At 47.3% G+C, this 23625-nt stretch overlaps 1 protein-coding gene across 1 annotated transcript in view; it reads right to left on the bottom strand.

The window, feature by feature from the left end:
- Positions 1-23625, bottom strand: part of TEX28 (testis expressed 28) — a 121618-nt gene that overhangs the window by 93156 nt on the left and 4837 nt on the right. Inside the window, exon 2 of the mRNA XM_078664123.1 lies at positions 7917-8713. Coding sequence (XP_078520249.1) covers positions 7917-8713 — 797 coding nt within the window. The remainder of the gene's footprint in view (positions 1-7916; positions 8714-23625) is intronic.

The raw sequence follows: 23625 nt of genomic DNA, 5'->3' as shown, positions 1-23625 counted from the left end.
CCATGAATTCTCTACATAGACTGAAGTTGGGGATTACCTAACTTCAACCCCTGCCCCAAGCATTTGGAAAGGTAGCAAGAAGAGTTCACCATGATAGCAGAACCAATAATCATATCTGTTTAGACGTATAGCTTTGTTTTCTAGAATTTTATAATTTAGACTGGTAGGTGCGAGGACAAAGGCACCTGAACTTATGCCATTTATGAGGTGATTCTGGTACACTGGCACAAGAGCCAATTAAGTACCCCAAACATATAAGCTCATGGCTGGCAGAACTTCACTGGACCCTGCCTCCTACTGTATGCACTAAACACCCTCCTTATAATCCCTTCAAGAGTTGCCAGTTTGTACCAACTCTGGGTTGATACTAAGTTGTCTTCGGTCGGCCAGTGCATCTAAGCCTCATTAAAAGTTCAGCACCAAAATCTGAAACTGAAATCTCAGCAATGGAAACAGAAAGGTAATTTTCCTCCTTTGATGAGAAGTATTCTGAACATTTACTGCAGAGAGGTGTACATTGTCCAATACAAAAATGTAAGCTACTGATTGTGGTTCTGCGTTATTTTTGGGGAAGAATTGTTGTGGACTCTGAAGTACCAGATGTATATGAAGTTCCTATCTCGCCAAATATGGGGCATAGATCCCTATGTTACCGAGGAATATATTACCTAACTCTTCAATTCTGTAATAGTGTTTGGTGTCGCATCTCTGACCTTCTTAAGAGAAGTGTGTTATACTTGTATATATTACAGGTTTTTGTCCTTTTATAAACTAAAAAACTGATTGGACAATCAGTTCTAAGTATTATTTAAGTAGGATTACAGCTTTACGTCAAATCTGCACCACCTCCTTCAGAAAGTCTTGTCCTGACTGAGTAAATCATCTTTAGATGATACAGTACCCCTTGTTGTGTTGCCCTGCTCTGCCTTGCTCTCCTGGGAGAGTCAAGTGCAACTAAGAAAATACTTGGTTATACAGTTTTACTGTTTGAGGTCTTCCTCCAGGACTCTACTTTACCCATTCCCCATTGTTGTATACAGATGATCTATTTTAATTTAATTGTATTTGTTGTATTTATAGTACTAGCACAGTCTAGGGGACACTTCAAAGCATTTTTTCAAATAGCAGGGTAATTAACATACATAGAAAAGACAATAGAAAGATGGCGTATTGAATCTACAGTGTCAGCAAGGGTTGAATCAAACGTTTTTGGAAGAGGGACTTCCTGAATTGTAAACAAGTGTTTACTGTGCAGAGAGTTCAAGGAAGAGTCCAGAGAAGAGAACCTTGAAAAAGTAATGATCTACCGCTAAAATGTTTATATCGCTCAATATATATGGGAGAGTCTTTTTTGGGCAGCCGGCCTTTAGTGCCAGGTCACTGGCATGCTGACAATTTGGGAACTTAAGATCATGCTTGACTGTCACAAGAAGAAGAGTCTTGAATTGAAGTCATGTTTGGTCAGGTACCAATGCAAACGTGAAGGAGTGATAAGGTCTTTGTGCTTCAGGCCAAGGATAACACAAGCAGCATAATTTCACACTATTTAGAGTTTGGCTGACAACTAGACCAGAAACCTGACCCATATTGTGTTGCATGAGTGATTTTGGAGGTCACAATGGTCAGCATCAGTAATCCATTGGGGCAAGTGCAGCAAGAGCAGGCTAACCTGAAGGATGGTGATAAAAGGCATTTCTGTTGCTTTGTTAACCTGTGAAATCATTTACATTGTTCTACATGTTCTAGAGCAGTGGTTCATTATCATTTGAATTTAGCAGGCCCTACTGAATCACAGGTATCACATGCCATTTCTATGATGTGTACCTCAGTAGTAATACACAAAAAGTACACATAGATCCAAACCATATATGAACTCAGCACATCTACTTTCCTCTGCAGCTGCATATATAAATATAAGAGTGACTAGACACCTGTATAAGACCCAAGACATAATCACAAATCAATAAGTAATCATGTAAAATCAGAGCTCCCAGCAGAAGTAGTGGGACAGAAATAACAGGATTCACATTGGTGTCCGGCAGGCACAGGGCTGCAGTCGACCTTGGTATAGACAAAGCTTCAGACCATTCAGTCTTTGAGTCAAAAGGTGACAAAGACGGTGATTGCATAAAAGCTAGAAAGCCAAATCTTCATTATTCCAGAGTATGTGACTATCAGCCTGATTCATCAAGCCGAAATCGGCTCGCAAAGGGCCAGATTCTGAGAATCTGGCCCTTTGCGAGCGCTATTTTTGCATTTGGGATTCATCATCCCAAATGCAAAAATCGGTAATAGCGATTTCGCTATTTTGCGAGGAATTACATTTAAGGAATCTCTATTTGAGATTCCTTAAATGCAATTCATCATCCATTTAAAAATTGCGAATTCGCAATTTCGGCCCGCTATTTACCGCGAGGTCAAACCTCGTGGTAAATAGCGAAAACTTAGAAAAATGCTTTTAAAAGCATTTTTCTAAGTTGCATGTTGCACACACACATGTCCTTTGGACATGTGTGTGCGCAACACCTGTTTCAATTTGCATTTAAGGGGTGCTACAGGGTGTCCTTTGGACACCCCTGGCACCCTTTAAATCGCTATCTTATTTGCGATTAGCTAATTGCTAATCGCAAATAAGGAATACTCCCCATTCATTCCTATGGGCCTTTTGGCCCATAGGAATGAATGGGGAGTTATTCCTTATTTGCGATTAGCAATTTGCTAATCGCAAATAAGGAATGTGTAGGAATCGCATTTCTTTATGCAATTTCTACATGAATCCCGTTTTGCAAGTCCTTAATAGCGATTCCTTATGAATCGCTATTAAGGGCTCGCAAAACGAGAGAATGATGAATCAGGCTGTATGTGCTGATACTGGGAAGTGGTACTCTGCAAGTGGAAGTATTTCATCTCTGCTGAAAAGTGCAGGCATGTGTATTGAATAGTGCTAGAAGTGTAGATGTTTTAAGTCTAAAGGCCTGATTTAGATCTCGGCGGACGGGCTACTTCATCACAACAGTGATATCCCGTCTGTCAAAATATAAATCCCATTATATCCTATGGGATCTATATTTCAGCGGATAGGATATCTGTCACTGTTGTGATGGAGTAACCTGTCTGTCAAGATTTAAATAAGGCTCTAAGGGCCAGATGTATCAAGAATGTATTTCGCGATTCTGAAATTGCAAATTTTACCGATTCACTATTTTGGAATCGCAAAATGCAATGTATGTAGGATTTGATGAAAAAGTAGCGATTCCTACACATTCTCTAATAGCTAACCTTAAACTGCGATTCGCTTTTAGGGACTGCTTTCCCATTCATTCATATGGGCCCAGAGGCCCATAGGAATGAATCGGAAAGCATTTACAATTTGCGATTACCAAATAGGTAATCGCAGATTGCGAATGCAATTGCAAAGGTTCTATGGGGCCTACGGCCTCCCTGATGCACCCCCCCAAAAAGGTAAGTGTACACATGTGATGCACAAACATGCCCCAAGGGCATGTCTATGCGCCACATGGCACTTAGAGAATTGCAGTTTTGTGAATTTTCCTAAGGATTTGCAAATTACCATCAACTTGAAGTTGATGGTAATTTGCGAATCCTTAATCCTTAATGCAAAGTCGCGTTTTTAAAATGCTTCTTGCATTGCAAAAGTTGCGATTACCTATTTTGCAAATGCATTTTGGGTTGATGCATCCTAAAAGGATTTTTACTGGTCGCAACTTGGCCGATTCACAGAATCGGCCCATTTGCGACCGGTAAAACGATTGATATATCTGGCCCTAAGTATCTTCCCATATAAATCAGTGGATGGGAGTACATGCAGCCTGGAAGGGCATTTTGTGGAGAGTCTTCTGTGCATGCATGCATAGATCACTGGGTACTTAGGGGCTCATTATAATGGTGGCAGGACCGGCACCCAGAGCCATGCGGTGCCGGCCCTTCAACCATCGGAGCTCGATTTTCCCACCGCCGAATTAGGATGGCGGTGGGAATCCCAATCTGTCCATGGCAGACGGAAAGGTCGTCCGCCACCAGTCCGCCAGAAGCAATCAGTCTGATTGATTTGGCCAACGGACAAGGGGGCATTAAATGGTGGCAGTGCCTAACAGGCACCGTCCATCAAGTTATGATGGTGGAGTTACCATGGCGGTGATGCCGCCATGTAAAGGCTGGTGTAGAATTGTTTCAGAGTCCGTCTTGGAAAACTACCTAAACCACACATTTCTAAAAACTAGACACCCTGGGGAGTTTAGCAATGTATGGCTTGCGTCGACTCCCTAACGTTTTACTACCCAGAATCCCCTGCAGACCTCAAATTTAGCTGAAAAAAATCAAATGTTTCTCAAATTTCTGGGTAGAAAAATTGTGGGATGACCAGGCTACCCAGAATCCCCTGCAAACCTCAAATTTGGCTGAAAAAAATCAAATGTTTCTCAAATTTCTGTGTAGAAACATTGTGGGATCACCAGGCTACCCAGAATCCCCTGCAAACCTCAAATTTAGCTGAAAAAAACAAATGTTTCTCAAATTTCTGTGTAGAAACATTGTGGGATCACCGGGCTGACAGAAATTTCCTACCACCCAGCGTTCCCCCAGGTCTTCCTTGGTGGGTCCACGTTGCATTTTGGTACCATTTTTATCAGAAGACTTTGGGGAATGCGGGGTGGGTGGAATTTTGTGGATCCACGGAGATTCCAGAACTTTCCATCACAGAAATGTGAGGAAAATGTGATAAAGTTTATGGGTTGCAAGGAGTTCTGGCTAACAGAATCTGGTGAGAGCCAGACAAGTCACCCCATCCTGAATTCCCCTGGGTGTCTAGGTTTCAAAAATGTATAGGTTTGCTAGGTTTCTCTAGGTGCCAGCAGATCTAGGGTTCAAAATCCACAGCTAGGGACTTTGCAAAAAAGTGTCAGTTTTCACTGTAAAAATGTGGTGTGCCCAAAATGTGTTTTGGGCCGTTTCTTATCGCGGGCACAAACTTACCCAAACAAGTGAGGTACCATTTTATAGGAAGACTTTGGGGTAACACAGAATTGTAGAGAAACTGTTATTACCTATTGACATTCGATGCATTTCTGCCTTCCAAATGAAAGGCAATTAGTAAAAAAGAAGTCACTTTAAAAAATGTCTGCTAGTAAGGGTACTCACAATTTGGGAAATGTGCACATAGCTACTGTTTCTAAACTCTATATTTTGTTCCAATTTCAGAAATACATAGGTGTCTTTTATCCCAATTTTTCGCTGTACATATTTTCATAAATGAATTGCTATATACCTGGTACACAATAAAAAACCATTGCAAGATGCTGCTCAGTTATTGGCTCTGGGTTCGTCGGGTTCTTGGTGAACCCGCAAGTCCTATATATCCCCACAACCAGAAAACTCCAGCAGATGTAATGGTATATTGCGTAAAAAACGGTCATACTTAGAATAAGTTATAGGTGAAAACGTTGGTACAAATGGCTGTTTTTTTTCCAACTCATTTTCAATTTTTACTATCGTTAACTGTTAGTTTCTATAAAGAAACCTTGAAGGATCTACACAAATGAGCCCTTGCTGAATTCAGAATGTTGTCTACTTTTCTAAAATGTATAGCTTTCCAGGATCCATTATTGCTTTCATACGCATTTCTACCATTAACTGGAAGGAGGTTGAAAGCACAAAAAATAGCAAAAATAAACTATGTCCCCGTAAAATGCCAAAACTGTGTAAAAAATGTTGGTTTTCTGACAAAACCCTTTGTTGATACTATTTGCAGGGGGGGGGGGACAGATGCTTTCATTTGCAGCACTTTCCCTCCATTTTTCCAAACAAAAAACAAAATGTAGCAGTATTTTGGCTAATTTCCGGGTCCCCTCCAGGGGAATCCACAAACCCTTAGTACCTTTAGAATCCCCATGATGCTGGAAGAAAAGGATGCAAATTTAGCATGGATCCCTTATGTGGTCAAAAAGTTACAGGGGCCTTATCGATAACTACCCCAAATAGCCAAAAAAAGGCTTAGCACGTGGGGGGGGGGAGGGGGGGGAGCAGCGAAGAGTATATTAGGCTACATTGTCCCTGATTCATTTGACCCTTCTTTTAACAAAGATTTGTGGAAGTTTTCGTGCCTTTAGGTTATTTATAATGACCCTTGTTCTGGAATTTCAAAATGCACTTTAAACAAAATGTGTGCTAACAGGCGAATATAGCCTATTGATAAGCTACCAAGTAAACTTTATTTATAAAAAAAAATACTTTACAAAAGAAATACGTATTTTATATCGTTTTGTTAAAGAGGCTCCCCGAAATGTATTTTAATTTCAGAGATTTCCTTTGTACAAGAAGAAGGAAGCGTGATAATATAAAAACAACTATGTGCAAAATATTTGCTGTGTCTTGTTTTTTAAAATGTTATGATTCCTGGTCATTCCATGTTAGTTTTCCGTTGTAATTTTATAAACAGCAATTTAGAAATCTATAGAGTTATAACAAGCGAAAACAGGAGGGGTGGGAGGTTAAGATCTACTGGAAAGAGAAAAACAAGAAAAGTGGAGGAGTTGTGAGACTTATTGCACAATACTGTTTGCTATATAAAAGGGGTCACAAAGACACTGTTTAAGCTCTGGAGAGCAACGTTGGATAAATGAAGCTGTAGATACAATATTCAAGTAAAGCTAGGACAACAAAATTGCAGGCAAGAGTAAAGAGGAAGTGGAGTCGGTGAGGTGGACACCTGCCTAGAAGCTACGAGTAATTGAACTCTTAGCGGGAGCATGTACACTGGCTGGGGTCGATGTTAGACAGAAGAGGGCCCATGTAAGCTAGAAGTAGTAGGAGACAACATCAGGGGAAAAATAAAGAGTCAAAATACAGAAAAACAATGCTCCCCCACTTACTTTCAGATAGGTATAATTCCGTAAATAATATCATGAATCAGACATACTCAAATGTTTTATTACAAGATATACATTTGTTTTCTATCGTACATTGTACATGAACTTAATTTTTTACTTCTCATGGGATCCCTTTCCTGCTACAAAGACCTGAAATGTATACTCATACATCAAAGCATCGAGAAAAAGTTATTCAAAGAAAAATACAACCAACCAACTCACAAAAAAATTATTAGAATCCCATATTGCCATGACTATATATATATATATATATATATATATATATATATATATATATATATATATATATATATTTATTTATATTTATGTATATACATAATGAACATGCATTACAAATCTCTATGCGTCTCAGTGAAACGCGCGTCAGTGCAATTCTTTTGTGTTAAATTAGCCATTAATATCATTGATGTCTATGGATGATATGTGTTAAACGACATTCATTTAGACGTATCCTGTATCTATTGTGTGGAATGCCAATTGATTCTCAGAATATATACAATTGATTAAAGGATCGGAGTAATGCTAATAAGAGATTCTAAGCATTGCTTTAGTGAAAAGGTTGGATGTTTCTTTCTTTGAATTAATGTGTCTGGATGCTTTGAGGTATGAGTATGATTTTTAGATCTTTGTAGCAGGATAGGGAGCCCATGAGAAATACAAACGTGAGTTTATGTACAATGTATAAAAGAAAACAAATGAATGTCATGTAATAAAATATTTTTGGAGTCTGACTGATTCATGTTATTGATTATTTACTGGGTTATATCTATCTGAAAGTAAGTGGAGGAGCATTATTTTTTCTTGTATTCTGACTCTTGGTGGGTTCAACCTTTACACATTTTGAGTTACAGAAATCAGGTGTTGGAGCAGCCCAGATCTGAGGTGGACTGGCCTGTGACAGACTGCAGGGACTGCATTTTCAGTGGCACAAGGCAATCTTATGCATTGACACGAATCCATCAACATTTACTGTATTCATATTGTAAATTAAAAACAAAACAGGGTGCCTACCTATGTTTGACACTCTGAATCGATTCCAGGACGAGTCGGTAGTCAAGGAAGTATCTGTCTTTTAGAGTCTTGCAGTCTGCTTCCAAGGCGGCATGGGACGCCTTCAGAACTTTCAGAAACTCCCTGAAAGTCCTAGCTGGGTGGGTGTGCTCCTCTATGCCACTTTTGGTCGTTTCCTGGGGACTGACAGTTTCTCCCGATAATATGTGCTGGGTGTCCAGGAGCCCCTTGTCCTCCGAGGGCTTGTTGTGGCTGTCCACACCTGAATCCGAAGAGGTCGAGGCAACGGAGAACAGGGCACTCTCCGATGCTGAGAGGTGGCCCTTCGGGTGGCTCTGCAAGCTGGTGGACAGGGCCTCCGTTTGGTGTAGGGTGGAGTCCGAGAGGCTGGCCACTCTGGACTCGATGCTCAGTTCAAGGTCACTCACCTGCCTGCCAAGCTGATTCGGCTCTATCTCCCGCAGCTTCCGCTGGTAGCCTTGGATGCGGTGCTGGAGCTGGGCGATGGTTGCGCTGGTCCTCTGGTTCCGCTTCTCGAAGACTTCGCGAACCTGGGCTGACTGGTGGAGCTCTGCCTTGGCTGCAAGCTGAAGGTAGGCCCTCGTGTTCTCCTCACGGCTGCTCTGCTCCACTCGCAGTTGTTCCGAGAGCTGTAGGATCTTCTGCCGGAGTTGGGCTTCTACGGCTCGGGCAGTTCCCCACTCCAGGGCCGGGGTAGCCAGAGGCAAGCTGCTCCCAGTGGCGGAGGATGATCCATGGGAATGCCGAGGCCAGCTGCTGCTCTTCACTGAGTCTGCCTGCATGGCGAGAATAGAAATGATTGGTCAGAAGGGATAACTTGAGATGCCGCTTCAAAGATGTGCTCCCTGTGCTTATTATGGGACCCTGGGGACCATTCACCGAGTCTGCCTGCATGGCGAGAACAGAAATGATGGGTCAGGCTAGGGATAACTTGAGATGCCGCTTCACAGATGTGCGCCCTGTGCTTATTATGGGACCCTGGGCCATTCACCAAGTCTGCCTGCATGGTGAGAACAGAAATGATGGGTCAGGCTAGGGATAACTTGAGATGCCGCTTCACAGATGTGCGCCCTGTGCTTATTATGGGACCCTGGGGACCATTCACCGAGTCTGCCTGCATGATGAGAACAGAAATGATGGGTCGGGCTAGGGATAACTTGAGGTGTTGCATCACAGATGTGCTTCCTGCCCTTATTAGGGATCCTGGGGACCAAAGGCTATCCACCCACTGAAGAAGACATTCCAGAGGGCTCCTGACTACCACAGTACCAAGAGTTTGACACAGTCACCACAGTGGGCCTCTGCATTATGTGAACATCTCTAACAGCTACCAAAAACCCCATAACCTCAAAATAACCTTAAGGACGAATGGATCAGAAGCATTACACAGATATGTACTGTATGGGGTGAACGTGGCACTCTGAGGGCTCCCCTCCACCCCTGAAATAAAAGGAGCAAAGGCGTCATACAATAAAAATATATTTATGTAGCGCTTTCCTGGTAAAGGATTCGCGGCAGTGGGGCTTGTAGGCCACACAGAACTTCCCCGCTCATCTTGAACCCTCTGCCCATCAAAGTCCATTGCAGCACCTTTTAAAACCCCAAACAAGGATAAACATCTCCCATCCCAAGTCTATTCGCCACCACGGCGTTCATAGAAGATTGAAAAGACATGGCTCTCCACATTGCTTGGCCGTGTTCCCCTTTAGGAAATACCTGTTGTTAAGCTCTCCGGGGAGCACTTCGATCCCTGGTCCAAAGTAGTCACACTAAGAGGTCAGGCAGGAGGAATCTAACCTGCTAGATATTTCATCTAGTCAGTGGCTCGATTACAAAGGTTATTGGAATGCCACCTTTGGCTGACAAACTGCCCTTTAAATGACTTATTTCAGACGGATAGTCTTAGGTTTTGTGTTGAATCTCAGAAACTAAAATACAAGCATTGGCAAAGTTAAAGGGCCTGGTTTAATTAGCTATCAGGCACAAATTTGAGCCTGATAGCTAATTAAACCAGACCCTTTGACTTTGCCAATGCTTGTTTTTTTAGTTTCTGAGATTCAACACAAAACCTAAGTCTATCTGTCTGAAATAAGTCATTTAAAGGGCAGTTTGTCAGACATTAGCTCATTAAAGCCACGCCACCACTTTGGTGGTAATGGGGTGGTGGTAATGTAATAGCGGTAATGGTAGCAATAGTGAGCCTGTCAGCAAGAGAGACGCTCAGGCACCAGCAGGAGGAGTGTGATGTGTACACAAGTATATAGGGCTTATTCTATGGGGGAAGCACAATGGGGTAGCATCATAGGAAAAACACAGTTATAGTATTGTATTGCTCACTGCATAGTTCTTACTAGCTCTGATGAGGCACGTAGGCGCTTTGTGGACGGATAGCGTGCTGCTGCTTGAAGCCCAAATATAGTTTATAGCGCTAGTTCTATGTTTTTCAGTTAGTCTTATTTTTTTTATTTTTTTATTGAGCCACCAAATAGTTGCATGCCGTTACAGTCTAGCATGAAAAGTCTTTCAGCCAGATTCATCATTGAAAATTGCGCTCGCAAAGGGCCAGAATCTGAGAATCTTGCCCTTTGCAAGCGCAATTTTTGCATTTGGGATTCATCATCCCAAATGCAAAAATCGCTAATAGCAAAATCGCAAAATTGCGAGGAATTGCATTTAAGGAATCTCTATTTGAGATTCCTTAAATGCAATTCATTAACCATTTTTAATTTGCGAATTCGCAATTTTTGGCCGCTATTTACCGCGAAGTCTGACTTCGTGGTAAATAGCGAAAAATTAGAATAATACACTTTAGTGCATTTTTCTAAATTGTATGTTACACACACACATGTCCTTTGGACATGTGTGTGCGCAACATCAGTCTACATTTTCATTTCAGGGGTGCTACAGGGTGTCCTTTGGACACCCCTGGCACCCTTGAAATCGCATCCTTATTTGCGATTAGCAAATTGCTAATCGCAAATAAGGAAGCTGTAGGAATCGCAATTCTTTTGCGATTTCTACATGAATCCCGTTTTGCGAGTCCTTAATAGCGATTCCTTAATAATCGCTATTAAGGACTCGCAAAACGGGACAATGATGAATCTGGCTGTTTATCACAACCTCTGATGTACTAAGGACATGTCCAGTTTTGTCCTAGTACTGGCGCAAAGAACACTTACGGGATTTACTTCTTAATTTTCTCCTTGAGCTGAAGGTGAAGAGTTTCCCCTACACCCTGAGACTTTTCTTTTCTTGGTTTGAATTATTAACAGTCATGGGGATCATGGGGATCCGATGTCATCAAAAAGAAACTGAAAGCAGTGGAAGCCATCGGTGGTTTGGGAATATACCCTCCACCCCAGAGTACCGATTTTGGAGGGGGGACAATCTCCCCTTTTCAATGATCTCTCTCCCTAGCAGGGATCCACCCTCTAGACACCAAATGTAAATAAATGCCAGCATTTGTAAAGTACACAGCTACCTCCAGAGAGGTGTCCGGGGCTGGGGGCCGTTGGGAAGATTAAGCAAGGTATTGCCCAGAGTCACATGGTGCCGAGCTAACCAGCCGCCAGGGATCGAACCATGAACCCTGTGGTCCGGAGTCAGGCACCCTGGCCGCTGCGCCACACCTCTTCCACACCATGGTTGGTATTTTTTTGGGTAGAGAAGCCAACAGGCATGGCACATTGTTCCTCCCCAGAAAAGTCGCCAACAACTGTTCTTATTGGGAGGGTGCATTTCTGCTCCGACCTGCCCATCACAGAGGTGCAGAAAGCGCCAGTGCACACCAGGGAAGATTTGTATTACAGAAAAGGACTAGGGTCTGCCCTAATTGGCAATGTCTGCACCCCTCCACTTCAGGGGTGCCTACTATCTTTCTGATCCCTAGGAGAGCAGACTGGGAGAGTATGCCCCCAATCTGTCCTTCCATGGGTCGGGGGTGCAGAAAGCACCACTAAGATACCAGGGACCATTAAAATATTTTAAATATTTCTGGCATGGGCTCATTTCAGGCTACAACCCTCAACACCAGGGAGCGTACAGTTTCTTCTCCTGGGAGGCAGCGTGGGAGAGTGTATCCACAATCCTCCCACCCAGGGAGGCAGAAAACACCACCATACACCAAGGATTCCTTTTATATTTATAATGCATGTGGTGGGTTGGTGGCCTGCACTGGTATCAGGCCACACTCCCTCCATCCTAGTGATCCATAAAGTCTTTCTGCTACCCTGGGAGGCCTATTTTTTTCCTATTCTGCGCTCCCCAGCGTGGCTAAAAGCACCACCAAGAAGTGTATTTACATGTCAAGAATAAGGTGTTGGGCTGGCCTGGATTGGCATTACGATGCCCCTTTCCAGTGTTGGAAGTATGATCTAGTTCCCACTCTGGTGCGGAACTGGACAAGGGACAAGGGAGTATCCTCCCCTCTGTCAGGCCCCTCCTCTGGGAGGGACCCCGAGTCGTCCTAACCCTTTCCTTAGGGTATTTAAGGGCTCCCCTGTGGGTGGGTCCTCAGATTCGTCGTGGGACAAGACTCACCCTGAAACTGCATCGCTCTTCAATTGTCTGGACACTTGGACTTTGTTGGGCTTCGATTGGAACCAAGACTGCACAAAGGAGACTCTGCTTCTCCTGGTTTTGTTGTTTTTCAAGTCTTGTTTGTCGTCTGTGTCTGTGCTTCTTCAAGGTTCTTCAACAGACCTGTGGGCACCAAGGACACCCGAAGAAATATCCCATGGAGTGAAGGAGTCACTCCCCAGCATCTACAGGCACGGCAATGAAGATGACCGGTCTGCTGTTCCTGCCATCCTATGGACTTCCCGAGGCTCAGAAACACAGGTGGGTTCTGCAAGTCCCTCGAGGCCTGACCGGTCCTTTCTGCAATTTTGAGGCCAGTATCCCTCGTCAGAACTGCTGGGACCAGACCCCTGTGCACTGCGCCGACTTGCTGTTGCCAAGGCTTGTCGGCTCAGCACTCCAGAGATCTTCGGGCTACAAGAAGCTCCAGCCTTCATGTATCTCTTCCCTCCAAGGTCAATGTCCTCACCGCAATCTCTGCACCGTGGGCCTTCATCTTTGGTGAGCTGTTCGAGGTCTCTTGTGACTCCTGTGCCTTCGGCCTGTGGGTCCTCCTCAGGGTCTTTGCTTGCTTCAGAAGGGTCCCCTGCTTGCCCGAGGTCTGCTCTAACTCTCTTGCTGTTGGTGAGTCCCTTGGACCTTGCTTGTCCCAAAGTTGCTCCTTTTTCGTCTTACACAGCTACCAAGGCTTCTTGGTGCTCCAACCTGACACTGACCACCTAGTCACTGACATCCGATGTGGGACAGCTCGTGCATGGCTCCTTGTCTTCCTCAGCATAGCCCGATCCTCACAGCTGCAGCGACATGGTCAAAATCAAATCTTCAGAACCTCCTGACATCAATGGGCAATGTGTCTCTATGCCTCCTGGTCACCTCCAAGTGGCATAGACTCAATCCCCTCTGCTTGCTGGTTCTTTAATTCCAGAATGCACTCTTGCATTCCACCGGCTTCTTTGCAATCTTCTCCAGAGGCATCTTCTTTGAAGTCATCCATTTTTGTCTGCAGCAGGTTCCGACGTCACTTCACCACTATTTTATGCACTCAAATTCCCTGGTGTAGGTGTCCAGGTTCCCGGGGCATCCACACATGGTGTGGGTCTCTAACCTTCTAGCTTCTAAAGGGTTTCTTCGGGGTCCTCGGGGAAGGGTCTTTTTTCAAAACTGCAACAGCGACTTCTCCATTCATTTCCATTGCGCACTCACCGTTTTTTCCACTCTGCACATAGCTTAGGTGGGATTCCTGGGTACTTTCCTTGGGTGGTTCCTTGTGTCCCTGGGTCCTCTGGGTTTTATGGCCCAAGTCCCATTCTCCCTTGAAGTTCACATTCCACTTTCTTAGTATATGGTTTGGTCTCCCCCTGGAGACCACTGCAGTGTTTGCTACTTACCTGATTGCTTTTGAAGTATTCTTGTGTATTGTGTTGATATCTCCGGATAGGAGATATACCAATGTGGTAGTAATGTTGTGTTGTAATAAATAGTTTTATTTTTGCTAAACGCTGTGTGCTTTCTTTTCTTCTAACTTACACTACAGATTAACCTGGTAAAACAAGCTGCTTAACACTCCTTCAAGATAAGCCTAAAGGCTGCTCTCCACAGCTACCTTTTTGAGAGCTTTCTATGGTTAGCAAAGACTCCTAAAACCCCCATACAGGTTGCCTAGATTAGTGCAAGGTGCACCACTTAAATAAGTGTACACCATATACTAAGACAGCCTCCTACAGAATGTCCATGAGAGAAGCCTGGACATCCCCTGAAAAGCCAGTGGTTCTCAGCCAGGCATGGTTGCTCAAGTCCACAGATGATAAAATTATTCTACCCAGAGAGTTGGTTGTGACCAGTCCACATCAGAAGGTGAACTTTGCTGCATTTCTGACATCTGCAATCACATGTGGCAGGATGTCTCAGGCCTCCCCCAAAACCATCAGCAGCACTTGCCAGATTGTGTGGGTATATCAGCCCAAAACGCATGAAGTGCTCACCAAACGCAATGGTAGGCTGGCGGAAGATAAAACCCTCGTACCAAAGATATCAAGCCTCTTGGATTCTCTGTATGGTGGAATGGAAGTGAACACACCAGGATTAACTCTGGATGGGGAGGTCTTGACTACCAAGCTCCGGGTGGGGTGCTGGATGAGAAAATTGGGATCCCCTGGAGCAGGCCGATGGCAGCAGGTAATTGTCCTATTCACAGGAGCGCTTGTGTAGAGCTTAGACCATTCCACAAGAAGGACATATGTAAGTGCTTCATTAAAAGGGAGTAAAAGTTTATATGGGGTAACTCCTGTCTGAAGCACATCTGTCAAGACCTTCGTCTTGACTGTCACCAAGGGCAGATAAAGGTCCAACACCTCAGCCGCCCTCCTCAGCACCATTGCAATGAGGCGCACTCATCCATAGTCTCGGTACGGGAAGAGACCAAGACAGTGTCTGAAGAGGTGTCCAAACCACTGGCATCTGCCAAGTCATCATATCAGTTGTCCTCGATGTCTTCTAAAGGGTACTGATAGGGATAGGCTCCTCAGACCCTTCCCATTCGCCCCCAAATGCAGGCCTATCAAAAGAATAAGGCACTAGCTCCGACATGAGGGGTTTGCTCCCGTTGGTACCGGTGTCACACAATGCCTGTCCGGCTCTGATTTGGTGTCAGGATGACAAGGGGATGGCGTTGCCTGGAGCATCGGCACTGGAGCAGATGACGGGAAAGGTTGAGGTGCCTCAACTGGCGCAGCTGCAGATCCATCAATAAATCCAAGGGGCCCAACTGGTGCCGGGGTCAAATCCGCCTGCGGAAGACCAGTCTGGCCCCTCCTTAGCCCATGAGGCCCAAAGCATCGTGGCGTCACGCATTGAGTAGTGAAGAGCTTGAGGGACAAAGCCTCAAAGCCTTGGTGTGCATGGCGCGGGATCCGATGAAGGTCTTGGCATCGTGATCGCACTTCAAGCATCAGAAACACACAAAATGTGGGTCCATCACAGACACCTGTCAATGAAAGGCACCACATGGTTTGTAAGCAACTTTCCTGGCGGACATACGAACGCAGGAGACATGGTCTCCAAAAAATCTTGACCAAAAGCCAGTAATTAAAGACTGGGGGTAGCTTTTCCTAGATCTGCACTGACTGGTGCGGAAAGGAAAGAACTGACGCCAGCAAGCACGCTGGGGTGGCGCCTATAGGGCAGCGTGAAGCTAGAGGCAGTGGTGGCATGTGTGAAGGGTGGGACTAGAGGCAGTGGTGGCACGTGTGGGGCAGGGTGAGACTAGAGGCAGAGATGGCATGTGAGGGGCAGGGTGAGAGTAGAGGCAGTGGTGGCACGTGTGAAGGGTGAGACAAGAGGCAGCGGGGGCACGCTTGAAGGGTGAGACTAGAGGCAGTGGTCGCATGTGTGGGGCAGAGTGAGAGTAGAGGCAGTGGTGGCACGTGTGAAGGGTGAGACTAGAGGCAGCAGTGGCACGTGTGAAGGGTGAGTCTACAGGCAGCGGTCGCACGTGTGAAGGATGAGACTAGAGGCAGTGGTGGCACGTGTGAAGGGTGAGACTAGAGGCAGGGGTGGCACGTGTGAAGGGTGAGTCTACAGGCAGCAGTGGCACGTGTGAAGGGTGAAACTAGAGGCAGTGGTGGCACTTGTGAAGAGTGAGACTAGAGGCAGTGGTGGCAAGTGTGGGGCAGGGTGAGATTAGAGGCAGTGGTGGCACGCATGAAGGGTGAGACTAAAGTCAGCAGTGGCACGTGTATGCCAGGGTGAGACTAGAGGCAGTGGTGGCAAGTGTGAAGGGTGAGGCAAGAGGCAGTGGTGGCACGTGTGAAGGGTGAGGCTAGAGACAGTGGTGGCACGCGTGGGGCAGGATGAGACTAGAGGCAGCAGTGGCATGTGTGAAGGGTGAGGCTAGAGGCAGTGGTGGCACGCATAAAGGGTGAGACAAGAGGCAGCGGGGGCACGTGTGAAGGGTGAGGCTAGAGGCAGTGGTGGCACGAGTGAAGGGTGAGTCTACAGGCAGCAGTGGCACATGTGAAGAGTGAGGCTAAAGGCAGTGGTGGCACGTGTGAAGGATGAGGCTAGAGGCAGCAGTGGCACGTGTGAAGGGTGAGGCTAGCGGCAGTGGTGGCACGCGTGAAGGGTGAGACTAGAGGCAGTGGTGGCACGTGTGGGGCAGGATGAGACTAGAGGCAGTGGTGGCATGTGTGGGGAGGGCGAAGTTAGAGGCAGTGGTGGCACGCGTGAAGGGTGAGGCTAGAGGCAGCGGTGGCAAGGGTGCGACAAGAGGCAGCGGTGGTACGCATGAAGGGTGAGACTAGAGGCAGCGGGGGCACGTGTGAAGGGTGAGACTAGAGGCAGCGGTGGTACGCATGAAGGGTGAGACTAGAGGCAGCGGGGGCACGTGTGAAGGGTGAGACTAGAGGCAGTGGTGGCACGCGTGAAGGGTGAGTCTACAGGCAGCGGTGGCACATGTGAAGGGTGAGACTAGAGGCAGTGGTCGCATGTGTGGGGAAGGGTGAGAGTAGAGGCAGCGGTGGCACATGTGAAGGGTGAGACTTGAGGCAGCTGTGGCATGTGTGGGGAAGGGTGAGAGTAGAGGCAGTGGTGGCACTTGTGAAGGCTGAGACTAGAGGCAGCGGTGGCATGTGTGGGGCAGGGTGAGAGTAGAGGCAGTGGTGGCATGTGTGGGCAGGGTGAGAGAAGAGGCAGTGGTGGCACCTGTGGGCAGGGTGAGACTTGAGGCAGCGGTGGCATGTGTGGGGAAGGGTGAGAGTAGAGGCAGTGGTGGCACTTGTGAAGGGTGAGACTAGAGGCAGAGATGGCATGTGTGGGGCAGGGTGAGACTAGAGGCAGCGGTGGCATGTGTGGGCAGGGTGAGAGTAGAGGCAGTGGTGGCACGAGTGAAGGGTGAGACAAGAGGCAGTGGTGTCACGCGTGAAGGGTGAGGCTAGAGGCAGTGATGGCACAGGTGAAGGGTGAGGCTACAGGCAGTGGTGGCACGAGTGAAGGGTGAGACAAGAGGCAGTGGTGGCACGCGTGAAGGGTGAGGCTAGAGGCAGTGATGGCACACGTGAAGGGTGAGGCTACAGGCAGTGGTGGCACTAGTGAAGGGTGAGACAAGAGGCAGTGGTGGCACGAGTGAAGGGTGAGACAAGAGGCAGTGGTGGCACGAGTGAAGGGTGAGTCTAGAGGCAGCGGTGGCACGCGAGAAGGGTGAGGCTAGAGGCAGTGGTGGCACGTGTGAAGGGTGAGACTAGAGGCAGCGGTGGCATGTGTGGGCAGGGTGAGAGAAGAGGCAGTGGTGGCACCTGTGGGCAGGGTGAGGCTGGAGGCAGTGGTGGCACGTGTGGGGCAGGGTGAAGCTAGAGGCAGCGGTGGCATGTGTGGAGCAGGGTGAAGCTAGAGACAGTGGTGGCATGTGTGAAGGGTGAGACTAGAGGGAGTGGTCGCATGTGTGGGGCAGGGTGAGACGAGAGGCAGTGGTGGCACGTGTGAAGGGTGAGGCTCGAGGCAGTGGCGGCATGTGTGGGGCAGGGTGAAGCTAGAGGCAGCGGTGGCATGTGCGAAGGGTGAGACTAGAGGCAGTGGTGGCACGTGTGGGGCAGGGTGAGACTAGAGGCAGAGATGGCATGTGTGGGGCAGGGTGAGAGTAGAGGCAGTGGTGGCACGTGTGAAGGGTGAGACAAGAGGCAGCGGGGGCACGCGTGAAGGGTGAGACTAGAGGCAGTGGTCACATGTGTGGGGCAGGGTGAGACTAGAGGCAGTGGTGGCACGTGTGAAGGGTGAGGCTAGAGGCAGTGGTCACATGTGTGGGGCAGGGTGAGACTAGAGGCAGTGGTGGCACGTGTGAAGGGTGAGGCTAGAGGCAGTGGTCACATGTGTGGGGTAGGGTGAGACTAGAGGCAGAGATGGCATGTTTGGGCAGGGTGAGAGTAGAGGCAGTGGTGGCACGAGTGAAGGGTGAGACAAGAGGCAGTGGTGGCACGCGTGTAGGGTGAGGCTAGAGGCAGTGATGGCACACGTGAAGGGTGAGGCTACAGGCAGTGGTGGCACGAGTGAAGGGTGAGACAAGAGGCAGTGGTGGCACGCGTGAAGGGTGAGGCTAGAGGCAGTGATGGCACACGTGAAGGGTGAGGCTACAGGCAGTGGTGGCACTAGTGAAGGGTGAGACAAGAGGCAGTGGTGGCACGAGTGAAGGGTGAGACAAGAGGCAGTGGTGGCACGAGTGAAGGGTGAGTCTAGAGGCAGCGGTGGCATGTGTGGGGTAGGGTGAGACTAGAGGCAGAGATGGCATGTTTGGGCAGGGTGAGAGTAGAGGCAGTGGTGGCACGAGTGAAGGGTGAGACAAGAGGCAGTGGTGGCACGCGTGTAGGGTGAGGCTAGAGGCAGTGATGGCACACGTGAAGGGTGAGGCTACAGGCAGTGGTGGCACGAGTGAAGGGTGAGACAAGAGGCAGTGGTGGCACGCGTGAAGGGTGAGGCTAGAGGCAGTGGTGGCACGAGAAGAGCTAAAGGAGAGACTACAAACACAGGTGGGAACACACGCGCAAGGTGGATACTGTGGCAGAGGAGGCATCAGAAGGGTCACGAGGGCGCAGGCTGGAGGAATAGGACAGAACGGCGCCGGGCAGGTGAAGGGCAGAGTCCAGTGAACAGGTCCTAGCGCTGGCATGGACACTCACAGGCTTGGGCTCCATCGGCAGAGAGGCGCTGTCCACTCTCCCTGGCAGGCACTGGAGGGGGCATCGTCAGCAGGTGCCACGGCTTCTGCTTCCTCGCGGGCCCAGCACATCCCACTGAGAGAGTAAGAAAGGAGTGAGGAGAGGCCGCCCCCCTGCTCCCCGCCCCCTCCATGCCCTCTCTCGGGCCCGATGGGCCCCCGTGATGTCGCGGCACCATCCTCGGGCAGCACAGACCTGGCACTGAGGGCGCGGCCTGGAGATGGGTCCGGCTGACAGCAGAAGCGAGAGGATGCCCATGAATGTGCCATTGTGCCCTCTCTGCTGTCAGTCACAGAGGATGCTAACACTGAGACCTCCGGGAGCTTTCTATAGGTGCCCAGAGCTGTTACCGACTGCTGGTGTCACACAATGCACACAGAGGGCAAAGGAGTGAAACCTTGGCCCGGGGGCGGGGGGGCCGCAAGATTCCCCCTTCACCCGCGCACTGAGCATGGCACTTCATCTGCCCTCCTTGGCTCCTTCTAATATCAGTCATTAATATTAGTACAGCTTTTCACCACTTTTGAAGGATGAGGGGCTGAGACTGGCTGCACGGTATTAAAACCAGGGACTATCAAGTCGCCCACAGTTCAGTTCAATTGCCTCAAATTAAACTCGGACAAGGCAGTGGTGTTAGCCTTCAGGAAGAATGCCTCGCCATGGGACTCCCCCTAGTGGACACAGAGTTTGGCTCCACCCTGTGCCTTGCCTGCAAATGAGAACCTTGAAATCATGATAGACAAGGAAGTGGGCGTGGTTGCTCAAGTGAATGTAGTGTTGGCCTGTTTCAACACACTAAGGATTCTGAACAAAATCTTCAAGTGGCTACCAGACAACACCAGTAAAACAATCACCCAAGCCCTAATCACCAGCAGACTAGACTATGGAAACACACTGTATGCAGGGATTATAAATAACAATGCCTTTTATATGTGTATATATTTGTTTAAAACACATACATAAAATGCATTGTCATTTACAATGCCAATAGCTTAAACTCGCGCAAACGTGAGACCTATTGCATTGAAAATGCTTGTTTTTTTACTATTATTTTTGCATGCCAGCCCACCCAACCCTCAATTTTTCCAAAATAGCGTATGGAGCTCCTGCGCTACACTTGTCGGTTATATTGTTACATTTCACAACTCTAAACGCACCTCGGTCCATAAGGGGACCGTTTTCACTTGTTTCTATTGCGGCACGTTTATTTTTGGAACAACATATGTAACATATAATATTGTTCTTAATTATCATAAATTAGGTGATTCACAGATGCACAGCCTTCTATTCTCAATTTCTAATTAATTACATTAGTACATTGTAGCAAGGACGGGATGGAGAGACGCACTAACTGGTGGATGCCTGTGCCTGTTCCTAATTTCCCTCGTTCCCCACAGACTAACAACCCGAGGGCTGAGTGGGACAGCGTTTCGGAGCCGGAAGAGGAAAAAGACCGCGGCGCCTTTAACTGGACCTTCTTGGAACAAGACGCGACTCCGCCCCTCTCTGACGTCGCTGATCCCGGACTGGACAAGAGGCAGGAAATCATGTACGGTGTGTGTGTTCACACACCGGAGGTTGGAAGCGGAGAAGGCGAGCGAGAGAAGAGGACAGGAGCAGCCGAAGAAGACGGGAGAACAGCGAGGGAAGGAGAGCCAGGAGGCCAACGACCCCGTGTTCCGCCGTGCCACACTCCCGAGGGAGGAGTGTGGCTTTCCCAGGTACGGAGACGTTGGGCGGCTTGGGTGGGGAAGAAGAACGCCCCTGTGTAGATTTGTAGATATCCCTGTGCGTGCCTTTCCCGTGTGTGTCCCGATACCCGTCTTCCCTCCCTACCCGTCCTGTAAACCCTCACGAGCATACCCCCCTTAGCACGAGCACAGCTAGTTAACAAGATACACAGGTGTCCCCTCACATTCACTCGGCCCCTGGAGAATACGCCGTATCAATACCTAACTAACGGCTCCCTCTGTTGGTCTCCTTTTTCCTCGGTACGCCTGAGACGGAGAACTGAAGCGGACGAAGCAGACGCTTGTCAGGACAGCCCGGACCAACATCTTCCCGAAGAGAGCGCCACCACGAACAACCTGGAGTTCGCCAAAGAAAGACTAACCTTTAGGACAAAGCGCACCCTAAAAATAAAACCCAGTCTGAAGAGATACACTGGTGTACCGCCTCTTACTGACCCAGAGCCCACTACCAGACCCCCTCCCACGCCCACATACATCTAGTCTAACTGCTTGTAGTAAGGCCAGGTCGTTATCGCTGCTGATTCACTTCATTTAAACATGCGCGGCATATCAAACAATTCTGAATATGAGCCGCCACCTTTTTGCCTAGTGTATTGATACGGGCTTATCAAGGTCCTCAGGATTGGTACACACCATGGTGTTACTACATATTCTCTTACATGGTAAGATATCCACAACTGTTGTTTGGATTAACACATAACTGACCCCCTTGAGCAGGTTAAGGACCTAGGGCCAGATGTAGGTAGGGTTTTACCGGTCGGTAACGGCCGAATTCGGCCGTTACCGACCGGTAAAAGGATTTTGACATGTAGGGGGCAGAATCGGTAATTTTACCGATTCTGTAAATATACCGGTCGGTAAATTTACCGACCGGTATTTTTACAGAATCGGTAAAATTGATATGTAGGTGGGACTCTTATGAGTCCCACAAGGCCTAAGAAATCGGTATTTTACCATCAAATTCAATTTGATGGTGAAATACCGATTCAGGTGTGCATGCACATGTGTGCATGCACACCTGTGCCATATGACAGGCAGACCTGCCCTTAGGGCAGGTATGCCTGCCATATGGCCCCCGACCCTTTTTTGGGGGTGCTAGAGGGTGTCAAAGTGACACCCCCTGCACCCTTGTCAAAATCGGTATTTACCGATTCGGTAAATACCGACCGGTAATGCCCCATTCATTCCTATGGGCTTCAAAGCCCATAGGAATGAATGGAGCATTACCGGTCGGTATTTACCGATTCGGTAAATACCGATTTTTACCGATTCGGTAAAATACACATCTGGATGGACCTACATGTCCACCCTTCATATTTACCGATTCTTAATTACCGAATCGGTAAAATTCGGTAATTAAGAATCGGTAAATATTTTTTACCTACATCTGGGCCCTAGTGTACTTGCTTAGCCGGTTGCGAGGCCCAGCACATCTGTAGTCTCTCTTAGATATGTCAACTTACACTTCGTTATACTTAATTAACAACTTTCTAAGAGTAGAAATCTTTCCACATGCTACCTAGAGCATGGTTACTTGTTGAATCTGCTCTATAACTATTGAGTTGCACATCTTAGCTATGCTTTCAAACTGAAACCATACTGCTATTTTGACTTAATTTATTTCCAAATTGTCACATGAAATTTAAATTTGATCTAACCATCATTGATATGTATTCTACACTTCGCTTTATAATTGTTGGTACTCTTAATCCTTTTTTGTTGTTTACCAGTTGTCCCCAGCACATTGGAATTGCTTCTGAGGTATATGAGAAGTTTCGCCGTCCGCACTAGATTACGCATGCTTTGCCACGCTTTACTGTTCTTTGCCGTCCACAAGTGAGTTTCAGCTATTATTATTCCACGAGCGCATAGGACAGAGTAGGAACTCGGGTGACTCTGCAATCTGCTGGCATTATTCTCTGTATTAATGAGACCTATCTTTCTCTTTTGATTTTTATTTCTCCCATTTTTAGCTACATGTATTATTAGCAACACATGACTATTCCCTAAGTGCTGCTTTCTGAAACAGAACACTATACCAGCTACTACTTGTTTTCAGCATATTCTTCCATATCTTCAAGATGGGACACAAGACTATATTGAGTGTACATTATGGGATACTGCATGTTTTCAATGTTACATTTTTTTCTTCGCATTTCTAAATGTATGGCTCATATGTGTCTTCCTTGCTCTGACACATATTCATGCACAGTGCGTCAGTTATCTCTGTACATTTTCACGCTGGCACCTCTCTTTAGGGCAAACACAAGGAGATGATGGACGGAGCGCTGAAACTTTTCAGACACTCACCCCCGGTCACAGATCTGGGTTGAATTCATCATCAATCTTTAGCTCACTTCTTCCCCAGTTCAGACAGCTATATGAAAACCAGTCTTGACCCTGTGCCTCATGGGAACTGTCCAGCCCGAACTGCCAAGCTATGTCTTCCCTGGACCGGAACAAGCATCCTGGGACCGGTTTCGGGCTAACAGCCCTCATCAGCCAGGCTAGCTTGAATCCAGTGGCAAAGTGAGCAAGGGACCCACGTCTGGGCAAACCCTGCCAACTTAGGGCGAACAAAGCAATCACACTCTCAGTAGGGCACATCGTCTTATAGACTTGCACATACTATAGGTATAAGTCTAGTCTTTTACAGGA

Source organism: Lissotriton helveticus, chromosome 10, assembly GCF_964261635.1.
Source record: "Lissotriton helveticus chromosome 10, aLisHel1.1, whole genome shotgun sequence".
NCBI classification, from domain to species: domain Eukaryota; kingdom Metazoa; phylum Chordata; class Amphibia; order Caudata; family Salamandridae; genus Lissotriton; species Lissotriton helveticus.
This window is presented reverse-complemented; position numbering and strand designations above follow the sequence as displayed.